Source organism: Nycticebus coucang, chromosome 2 (genome assembly GCF_027406575.1).
Source record: "Nycticebus coucang isolate mNycCou1 chromosome 2, mNycCou1.pri, whole genome shotgun sequence".
Lineage (NCBI taxonomy): Eukaryota > Metazoa > Chordata > Mammalia > Primates > Lorisidae > Nycticebus > Nycticebus coucang.
In genome coordinates, this window is record NC_069781.1 from 571,358 (window position 1) to 582,112 (window position 10,755).

Sequence of the window (10,755 nt, forward strand, 5' to 3'; positions counted from 1 at the left end):
AGGCAAGAGAATCACGTAAGCCCAAGAGTTAGAGGTTGCTGTGAGCTGTGTGACGCCACGGCACTCTACCCGAGGGCAGTACAGTGAGACTCTGTCTCTATAAAAAAAAAAAAAGAAATAAACTTTAATCATGCTATTTGTGGGGACGGGGAACACTCAACCTGTCCCCTAACGTTCCCATGAGTTTGTCAGACAAGGTAACTCTACGTCTAGCCATGGTTAACCCTTCACCCAATGGCAGGAATCTGGAGGAAGCCCCTTCCCAGTGTGCTGTATGGAACCCATGGGTTCACCTTGCCCTTGGGGCCTAGATAGCAGGCACTTGAAATTAGGATGTAGCAGTAGAGAGCTAGGCATGGAGACCCAGGTGATGCCAAAGGAGTGCACTAATGGGCAGAGGAAGAACGGCCCCTCAAAGATGCACCTTAGATTTGCTCCGCAGGTTTTGGACGCTCCAGATGCCATGGGTGCGTCCTTTAGCTTTTGTGAGCAGCCCAGTGCCACCTCTGGCCTGGTTTAGAGGCCCTAACCCAAACCATGCACTCTGACTCCTGACTCAAGAGGAGCCAGTGCACCCAGAAAGGGAGGGGTGGCTTGGGGCCAGGCATGCCCTCCAAGAGGCCAGCCTCTGCCCAGCTCTCCAAACAAAGACTTTATTTACTGAGTAGTCTCTCCGGGTCCCAGCTCCCCACAACCCCAGCCCAGCCTAGCCCAGGGAAAGGAGGGCTGACTCCAGGGCAGTGGCAGAGGCTGAGCAGGTCCTGAGTGTTCCAGGCCAGGCTGGGAGTGAAGGCACAAGGCCCTGGGTGCCGCAGTCCCAGAGTAGAGGCCAGGCCAGCCCGGAGAAGGCAGCTTGGGAGTCAGCTCCTGAGGGTCAGCTCCCAGGGGTCATGCCGGGATCGGCACCACTGCAGCTCTGCTCATAGGATGGCGGGGCCTCTGTGGGAAGAAAATGGGGTCTACATGGAGCAGTGGAATCCCCTCTGCATCAGGTCCTGGGGTCTCCACTCACCTTCGGGGTAGCCCCATGCACTGTATTCTGGTGGGAGGACCAAGGTGCTGGTGGCAGGCACGGGTTCCCCAGAGCCCTCTGCAAAGTAGGGGACAGTGGCACCTGTGGAAATGCACAGGGGAGGGGCCAATGGGTGGGGGGTGGGGCTACAATCCTGAGAACCAGGCTCAGGGGCACCTGGTACAGAACCCAGCGTGGCAGGTGGCAGCTGCTGCTGTGAGTGGTTCTTGGTGGAAAGGGAGACCAGGTCCATGAAGTGGGGGCCACCAGCCACAGCCACAGCCTCAGCCTCTTCCTGGGGCGGCGCAGAAGGCATTGCTGGAGGCAGGGCCCCAGGAGGCGGCCCTGGGCCTGCCGGGGGGCTCATTGGGGCCTGGTTCACAGCAATATTGCCGATGAAGACCGGGAGGGTCACAGTGGCCTCGGGCGCCTTCAGGGATACCTGGGAAGTATGGGGTGGGGGATGAAGGACCAGGGCCAAGGCCACCAGGCCTCAGTTCACCCAACACCCTGGGCACCGAACCTGCAGAAAGTAGTCAATGTGGATGAGGCTGCAGCCTGGCAGGGCTGACTGGGGCAAAGCAGGCACCAGGATCTGCTCCTGCCACTGTGCCCGCTTCCAGGCCTTGACACCCACACCCTCCACCTCCGCGATGGTCCGCACATCGTAGATCCAGCGCTTGACCTTATAGGACACTTTCTGGGGAAAGACCAGCCTGTGAGCCTGGGTAGGCCACAGCCCACCCCAGGGGGACAGGCCCAGGCAGTTGAGCAGAGCTCCGACCTGCAACAGACTGGCCACCATGGGGCCGGTGTCTTTTCCTGACTGGTTCTCGATGTCGGCACGCAGCCGCAGCACCTGCCCCACCACATAGCCTCGGAGGTCAGTGCTGGCCGTGAGGACCACGCTGCCTGTCTTCACCAGCTTGTAGGAAAATTTCCTTGTGGCAGAGGCCACGTTGGGTTGCTTGAGGAGAGGGCCAGGGAGGGACTTAGCAGGTGGGGGCAGGCTGGGTCCCTGTGGCATCAGGACATGCCCACTCAGCCCTGCCATGCCCTGCCCTGCCCTGCCCCTGGACACCAGCACAAGCAGCACCAGAAAGAGAGCCTGCTACTTGCAGGCCCACCACCTAGCCTCAGTTTTGGGACAGGGCATCAGGGCAAAGCTGAGCCTGCCCAGCTCCACATATACACACACAAGGGTAGGAACATTGAGGAGGCCTCTGCTCCATCCTCACCTCGATGTCCAGGATGCTGTTCAGATTCAAGGGGCTCAAGATATAGAAAACGAAGCTGCACTTGTGATCCTTGGAAAAGCGTGGCGTGTCAATGGTGGCCCTCACCTGATGTACAATCTTTCCAAAAGGACCCTCAAAGGACGTGGGTGCCGTGGCTGGGGAGAAAGCAAAGACTGGCACCCATCTGCCTCCTACCCTGTGGAGCCCACCCTCCCAGGACCAGCTGGTCACCACAAGGCCTGTCCAGGCTGAGTTCTCACCAGGAAGCAGGAACTGGAAGGGGAAGCTGTGTTCTCCAGCGGGCAGGCTCCCTATAGAGATAGGAGAGAGGTCAGGGAGACAGGCTTCAGAAGGCCTGAGGTGGCCACAAGGCCAGGACAGGAATAGGCATCACAGCTGATGGCTCACGCTGCACGGGACTGCTGGGTCTCCTGCCTCTGTCACAGCACCACAGCAGCACAGGCTGGAGCCTAGGTGAGGAGTGGAGAAGTAGTGCTTGGCAGGACATGAGAGTGATTTGCGGTGGGAGCAAGGGCAAGACAGCTATGCCAGGGGTCAGAGCCATACCAGGAGGTGACCCTTCAGCCACCACACCCCTACAAGGCAATGCCACAATGCCTGCTGGGGAGACCTGTCAGGGCCCCAGCCCTGGGAGACCCAGGGGTCACGGCTTGGAACAAGCAAGGGACTGGCCCCTGACTCACCCTTGTCGGCCAGCGACAGGGAGCTGTTGAAGTAGCTTTCCTCCACCACCCAGGCAGCATCATTGGCCTTGTTGGACACCCCACAGGAACCTGTGCACGTCACCCGGATGGCTGCAAAGCAGAGGGTGCCGTGAGTCCAGCCAGCAGATGGCCTAGGCCACTCCCTGTCCCCAGCACAGGAATTTAGGTGGGACAAGTATTCCCACCTGGGTAGGGTCCTGGAAAGACTAGTGAGCTGGCTGCCTGCTTCAGAAAATATCTCCTGCCCATGCCCCACAGAGCATGTCCTGCAGAGTCCAGAGCAGGAAAATCCCAATGCTCACCCAGATGACTGTGGGGCTACCCCCAGATTGGTAACCCCAGCTCCCTACAGAGGAAGCTCAAGACACCCTTGCTGGCCCACCTTCATGCTGCCTGGCAGGCAAGTCTGTCAGGCAGGGAGGTCCCCTTTCCGTTCCAGGAAGCTAAAGGCCAGCCCTTATGTTGCCGGAATGCGGTCAGACGGGCTTGAGCAAAGGGTACTGGCATTCTGGCACAGAGGAGGGTGTGGCTCTTGCTTCCTGGGCCAGGCCTGCCCAGGAGGCTGATTTTCTGCACATGGACAGCCTGGTCCTCTCCCATCTCCCCAGTGGGAGTGTCCAGCCCAGGAATTATTTGTAGCAGTTGCTGCCATTCTATGGTCAGGAACATGAATTCCTCAGTCCAAGAGATGTGCAGAGCTCACTGTGGTCAGAGGACCATGGTTACAGCTGGTCAAGAAGGAGGACCCACCTAGCAAAACCCACACCACAGCAGACTCAAGCAGGGGTGTGCAGTAGGAGCCAGAGCCAGGTCCTTGCAGCTCCGCCCCCTCCTTTCCCTGCAGGGCTGAGTCAAAATCAAAGACCACCTCCTTCTCCTAACTTAATGGAGTTACACAGGGGAGGAGAACCCAGACTTTGACATCCTGATGATGGAGCTGCCAGGCAGGAAGTCCTAAGTGCTCAGGGTCAGCCATACCTGTGGCCTCCCCATGCAGCCCCACCTGTGGTCCAGGCCTTCTGCAGTTACCAAAGAGCACCAGACTTCCTCTCACCCAGCCTTGACCCAGCCCAGCCCCAAGTGGCTGTCCACATGCATTCTCTCTCCCTGGACTACTGCCAGGTCCCCACCCCTGGGAGATCCCTGCTTCCTGCCGTACCTCCCCTGGCCTACCAGTGATTGCACTAACCTCAGTTCCAACCCAGCCCCAACATCACCCTCCTAGGGCTGACCTCAAACTATTCCTACTCTGGGGGTCCAGAACATTGCCATTGCTCCTACTGACCAGGAGCACCCAAGAGAATAGGGCAGAGCGTGAACAGCCCAGGAAAGGGGATGTAGCTGACCAATGAAAAGACCCCTGCAGACCCCCCCACAGAATGGGCACGTCCCCCTGGCATCCTGCAGCCCCGAGGTGCTGCAACCCACAGAGGATGCCAGCAAGGGCAGCAGTCCCCAAACTGGCCAGGTGCCAGCCAAGTGACCCCAGCCTGTGGCACAAACCTAAGATTTTGCCCTGCCCACAGCTGTCCTCACTAACTCAGTGTTGTGAGGTGCCACAGAATGTCTGTGTCAATCGTTTAGGGGTAATTTGTTTCTTGCGGTGACTTTTACCCAACAATAGATAATTGGAACAGATGTCCAGCCTCACTGGAAATAAGGGAAAACCCAGATGACTTGCCATTTTTTTTTTTTTTAGAAACAGAGTCTCACTTTATGGCCCTCAGTAGAGTGCCATGGCATCACACAGCTCACAGCAACCTCCAACTCCTGGGCTTAAGCAATTCTCTTGCCTCAGCCTCCCAAGTAGCTGGGACTACAGGCACCAGGCTATTTTTTGGTTGCAGTTCAGCCGGGGCCGGGTTTGAACCCGCCACCCTCGGTATATGGGGCCGGCACCCTACCAACTGAGCCACAGGCGCCGCCCATGATTTGCCATTTTAACCCATCAGATTGGCAAATATTAAATGTTTTGACACATGTTAGAGAGGTCAAAAAACAGACATCCCAAGGCTGGGTGCAGAGGCTCACACCAGTAATCCTCTACTCCATAAGGCCAAGGAGGGTGAATTGTCCGAGCTCACAGGTTCAAAACCAGCCTGAGCCAGAGCGAGACCTCGTCTCTAAAAACACCTGAGCATTGTGGCAGGCCCCTGTAGCTACTTGGGAGGCCGAGGCAAGTGAATCGCTTAAGCCCAAGAGTTTGAAGTTGCTGTGATCTATGATGTCACAACACTCTACCCAGGGTGAAAAAAAAAAAAAAAAGGAAGAAGACACCCCTTATTCTGGTCAAACTGTAGACTGATACCCCTAGTGAAGGATGGAGTAGAGCTACTGTAATTTTACCAACTACCAGGAGACCCCACAGTTTTGCTTGGAATCTCATACACCATTGCTGTAACAGGCATAGTTAAAACCATCACCCATGCAGCCTGGACCTGGCCCCAGAATTCAGGCAAATGAGCAGGGGGCACCTAACTCCCAGAAAATGCAGTATCCTACTGATCCTTAGGCAATCCTAAAGGGGCCCAGGCTCTGTGATCTTCCCACTGCCCATGCAAAGAGCTCTCTTTTTTTTTTTTTTCCGCAGTTTTTGGCCTGGGCTGGGTTTGAACCCATCACCTCTGGCATATAGGGCTGGCGCCCTACTCCTTTGAGCCACAGGCACTGCCCTTTTAAATTTTATTTTTAGCTGGCCCAGGCTAGGTTCAATTTTTTTTTTTTTTTTAAAACAGAGTCTCACTTTGTCACCCTAGGTAGAGTCTCGTGGCATCACAGCTCACAGCAACCTCAAACTCTTGGGCTTGAGCAATCCTCTTGCCTCAGCCTCCCGAGTAGCTGGGACTATAGGTGCAACACTGAGCTAGTTTTTCTGCTTTTAGTAGAGGTGAGATCTTGTTCAGGCTGGTCTTGAACTCCAGAGCTCAAGCAATCCACCTGCCCTGGCCTCACAGGCTGCTAGGATTACAGGTGTTAGCCACTGCACCCACGGCAAGGCTCCTGTGGAGGACATTAACAGAGTGAACAACCTCTAACCACTTTCCCAAGTGACTCCTGTCCTGTGCTGCCCCCTCCACTCAGCAGGCTCAGCAGAGGCACAGGGTTTCCTGCCAGCATGCCTGCCACTTCCTCACCAAAAGCACCTGATGCCACTCCTCTGCCTCTCAGCAGCTGTTTCAGGCCAGACTAGGTGAAGGGTGCCAGTCTTTAGGGTCAAGGCCAATGACAGTGGCCATGTTTTGCCTTCTCAGGCAAAACAGTGAACCAGGTAGGGCCCAGGAAACAAGAGGCGTCTGTGGGGTATGTTGGGGAGGAGAGGGCCAAACAACATTGCTCCCGCCTGCTTGCCCACCTAGCAGACTGCTGTGATGGCAGCACCAGCGGGAAGAGCCTGGGACTTTGGCCAAATGAAAGGACCAGGCAAGGCTTAGCTTCAGACTTTCTCCATCTTCTGGGGTTTTTGTTTGTTTTGTTTGTTTTTTGAGACAGGAGTCTCATTTTGTCATCCTCCATAGAGTGCCATGAAATTGAGGCACTCCCAGTAACCTCAAACTCTTGGGCTCAAGTGATCCTCTTGCTTCAGCCTCCCGAATCCTGGGACTACAGGCACCCACCACGACACCCAGCTATTTTTTAGAAATGGAAGTCTCACTCTAGCTCAGGCTGCTCTTCTTTCTTTTTCTTTAAAGACAGAGTTTCACTTTGTCACCCTCGGTAGAGTGCCGTGGTGTCACAGCTCACAGCAACCTCAAACTCTTGGGCGTAAGCAAGTCTCTTGCCTCAGCCTCCCAAGTAGTGGGGACTACAGGCACCCATCACAATGCCCAACTATTTTTTTATTGCAGTTGTCATTATTGTTTAGCTGGCCCAGGCCAGATTGGAACCCACCAGGCTTGGTATATGTGGCTGGCACCGTAACCACAGTGCTATGGGTGTCGAGCCCTCAGGCTGGTCTTGAACTTGTGAGCTCAAGCAATCTACCCGCCCTGGCCTCCCAGACTGCCACCATGCCCAGCCCACCTTCTGGGTTTCGATGACTGATGACAGGGACCCTCAGCCTCATCCCTCTCCCCAGGTTGGGGCATCTGGTCCAGGAAGTAAGCAGAATGGTTCTCACCCTGAGGTGCCATCCAGGCTTTAAAAGGTTTCCTAAGGGCTGGGCGGTGCCTGTGGCTCAGCGAGTAGGGTGCTGGCCCCATATACCAAGGGTGGCAGGTTCAAACCCAGCCCCGGCCGAACGGCAACAAAAAAGTAGCCAGGCGTTGTGGTGGGTGCCTGTAGTCCCAGCTGCTCGGGAGGCTGAGGCAGGAGAATCGCCTAAGCCCAAGAGCTGGAAGTTGCTGTGAGTCCTGTGACATCATGGCACTCTACCGAGGGCAGTAAAGTGAGACTCTGTCTCTACAAAAAAAAAAAAAAAAAAAGTTTCCTAAGGATGTCCAGAAACCTAACAAAAGTCAGCCAAGTGCTGGTGTCTGGTCCTATAGGAGATGTGGGGCTGCCTGGGTTGTGTTCCAGCTGGGGCTCCCTCTATTTTACCACCTGTACTCTCACCACAAAGACCGCTACTCACTCATCTTCATCCCAGAGGTCTCACACCCTGCCAGCTCAGCTCCCACAAACCAGGAGCAGCCCACCTTTTGCCACACACCTTTCTATTGAAACTGTGGCCTGGGGGCCACTCTTCCTACTGTCGTTTCCAAATCTATCTCACGAGAAAAATAACAGCACCACCTCCCAGGATGCTCTGATAGGTGAATAAAACCATTCCAAGGGAAGTGGAGAGAACTCTGTGTGGCTCACAGTGAGAGCTTGGTGAGGCTCTATCTGCTTTCGTCACCAACTCCAGTAAGAGCAGAACATAGGACAGCCGGGCCTGATGCCTGGCTCTGAGCTAGGCCAGACCTGGGCCCCAAAACTGGTCCTTTCTCACCTTCCTTCTGTGTCTTCATGGCAGACTGCTAACCATCTCTGTGCTCATCAGACAAGCACTCAAACTGGGAGCCCCTGGGGCAGTCCTGCTGCCCACCTAGGGAAAGGCTTCCTGTGATATCCACTGGCTCCTAACAGGAACTCAATGAATATTAACTTTTTTGAATGATAAGAAAAAAAAATAGAAACATGGTAACTCTTTTCCCCTCCCAGGTGGGGCTGGATGAAGCCCCAGAGCATCCTGAGTAATCCACTTTCTGGTCTGTACTAGCCCATCCCCTACTCCCCAGCCTGTGACCCTGCCCATCCCTCCCATACTCGACCTGCCTGGCACTTCACAGGTGGGACCATCCACATGAGCTCCCTCAGGCTCCTGAGGCCCAGCAGCCCTCCTACATGCCACATGGAGGTAGGGAAAGTGGGAGCTCTGCCCAGCCCAGGCTAGTCACAGACAGCTCTGGCCATCGCTTCCCTGTGGCCAGCAATGGCCTGCTTGCTCCAGGCCCCGGGGGATGGGGGGAAACTACAGGACAGCCAAGCCAGCAGAGACTTCTGTCCAGGGCCTCTGTCCTGCCAGTGTTGCAGCCCCACATCATTCCTCTCTGCCAGGATCTAGCCCCTTCTCACACCTTGCTGTGCCTGAGGAGAGCATTTACTGTCTCTTTTGAATCCCCTGCTATAGCCACGCCTGTCCCCACCCAAACACCAAACTCCAAAGGAGGATACAGGAAAGGAGGCCCCAAGGCCAGAGTCAGACAGAAACACCTATCCCCAGCTCCTTAGACCCCTCCGGCCACAAACAGTGGCGAGGATGGGGTCAGAACACCAGAGTCCCAGGTTGAACTCAATCCTCGGCAGGCCCCCAAAGTGATGTCCATGGCACAGAGGCCCAGTGGTCAAAGTCCAGAAGCCTGGTGGCTGTGGTTTGGGCCGAGCAGCCCAGGTGGGTCTCACAGAAGGCCAAGGTAGAGAGGCCCCTGGGCAGTTAGGGCCGCACTAACTTTGCACTAACAGCTACAACCCACCCTGCCCTGAGGTCCCAAGCCAGGCGGTCCCACGCAGGGCCCTATACACTGGAGGCAGCCACGCCTGGAACAGGCTGATGGTGCCCGCACCTCCAGAGCCCCTCTCAGTGGTCACTGCAGCAACCCGATCCCCGGTCCCAAAGTCCCAGATGCCTGCACCGGCAAAGACAGTGACCAGCAGGGCTCAGGCTCAGTGCCTGCTGGGCTGGGGACGACGCCGTAGAAGGCAAGCGGGGCCCGTGGATTCTCCTAGGAGACTCAACTCCGGGCAGGAGCGTGGGCGTGGGGACAGGGGTCCCAGCGCGGGTCAGGCTCCAGGTGAGGAGCCCGCAGGTGCGGAGCGGAGCCGACCCTGGACACCCGGACGGAAAGGTCGGGGGTCTGCGAGTGTCGGTGCTCAGGAGGGCGGACAGGTTCCAGGTCCCCTCCCCGGAATCTGGCCACCCCTAGGCGGAGAGAACAGGAAGGACAGAAGCGGAAGGACTGGGCCACCCAGACCTCCCTGCCCAGCCCCGCCCCGCCCTGGCCGCCACCGGCTCCACCCCGGCCCTCCCCGCAGACCCCCGCCCCGCAGGCCCACAGCCACTTTTCCCGAGGGCAGGTGCGGCGCGGCCCCCCGGCCCACCTCGGAAGGGCAGCGGCGCTCCCAGGCGCACGCGCACAGTCCCGGCCAGCGGCTCCCCCGGGCTGTAGACGACGCGGCCGTGGCTCAGGCGGATCTCGAAGAGCTGCACCCGCCCCATCCCGCGGCCTCACCGCCCAGCAGAGCTCTGACGCCGGCCGGCCCCGCGGCGCAGCCCGCCCCGGCCCGCCCCCGGTTCGCATCCCTCCGCCCCCCGCCCCGCCCGCAGGGCGCCCGAGCTCGCGGTACCCGGCGCGCCGCGCTCCCAGCGCCCCCTTCGGCCGCTCACCTGTCGGGGGCGGAGCTGCTGGCCAGGAAGGAGTGGAGTGTAGGACGCGCCCTGCCCACCGGCCTTCCCCACTGCACCCTCGGGAGGACGGTCACCGGGGCTCCGCGCGGTCCTGGGGGTCCCGGAGGGAGCAGGCCTGGGCAGGGCGCGCTGAAAACCCGGCGGCACCGGGGCGTCCCGGAGGGTCCCAGGAGGCGTGGCGGGGAGGTGGGTGACCAAGCAGGCAGGAGTAAACTGATTTACCTTTGGCTAAAGGTCCTTTTGCGGAGAGTGATACGCGGGGGTGGAACCTAAATACTCAGGGACGCTAGTATGGGAGAGAGGAGGTGTCCCTTACCTGGGGACTAATTCAACATGGAGGTGGGTGAAGCGGGGAGTCAAGGCGGGAAGAGTTTTGTCCAGAGAAACTGGCAAAGGCGGTGGCATCCTTGATGGAGAAGATTGCCTAGATACAGATTGGGGGATGGGAGAGTGGTGGCGAGCAGAATCCCACATGCCCTTAGATACCTTCGTGAACAATGCGTTTACGCGCAACTTCGCGGAGTCACGGGGCTGAGGCTGGTTGGCAACAACACAGCTCACAGTAGCCTCCAACTTCCAGACTCAAAGGATCCTCCTGCCTCAGCCTCCCCAGTTACTAGGACTACAGCTGTGCCCACCATACCTGGCTAGCCTTTCTTTCTTTATTTTCTTTTCTTTTTTTTTTTTTTTTTTTGTTTGTTTGCTGTTTGGCCAAGGCCGGGTTCAAACCCGCCACCCTTGGTATATGGGGCCAGGGCCCTACTCACTGAGCCACAGGCGCTGCCCAGGGATATGGAGGTCTTGCTGCGTTGCTCAGGCTGGTTAGAACTTTTGGGCTCAAGAGATCCTCCTGTCTGTCTCCTAGAGTGTGGGATTACAGGCGTGAGCCACTTC

General features: G+C 57.5%; 1 protein-coding gene across 1 annotated transcript; it reads right to left on the reverse strand.

Annotated features, from left to right (window-relative positions):
• Nucleotides 1-580: 580 nt before the first annotated feature.
• On the reverse strand, nucleotides 581-9,745 carry ARRDC1 (arrestin domain containing 1). The gene is made up of 8 exons (XM_053556604.1): nucleotides 9,555-9,745; nucleotides 2,955-3,065; nucleotides 2,511-2,561; nucleotides 2,251-2,405; nucleotides 1,797-1,979; nucleotides 1,536-1,712; nucleotides 1,013-1,454; nucleotides 581-939 (listed from the first exon to the last, which is right to left on the reverse strand). The coding sequence occupies exons 1-8, from the start codon at nucleotides 9,670-9,672 to the stop codon at nucleotides 875-877; spliced, it is 1,302 nt and encodes a 433-aa protein (XP_053412579.1). The 5' UTR covers nucleotides 9,673-9,745; the 3' UTR covers nucleotides 581-874.
• Between the last annotated feature and the right edge of the window lie 1,010 nt (nucleotides 9,746-10,755).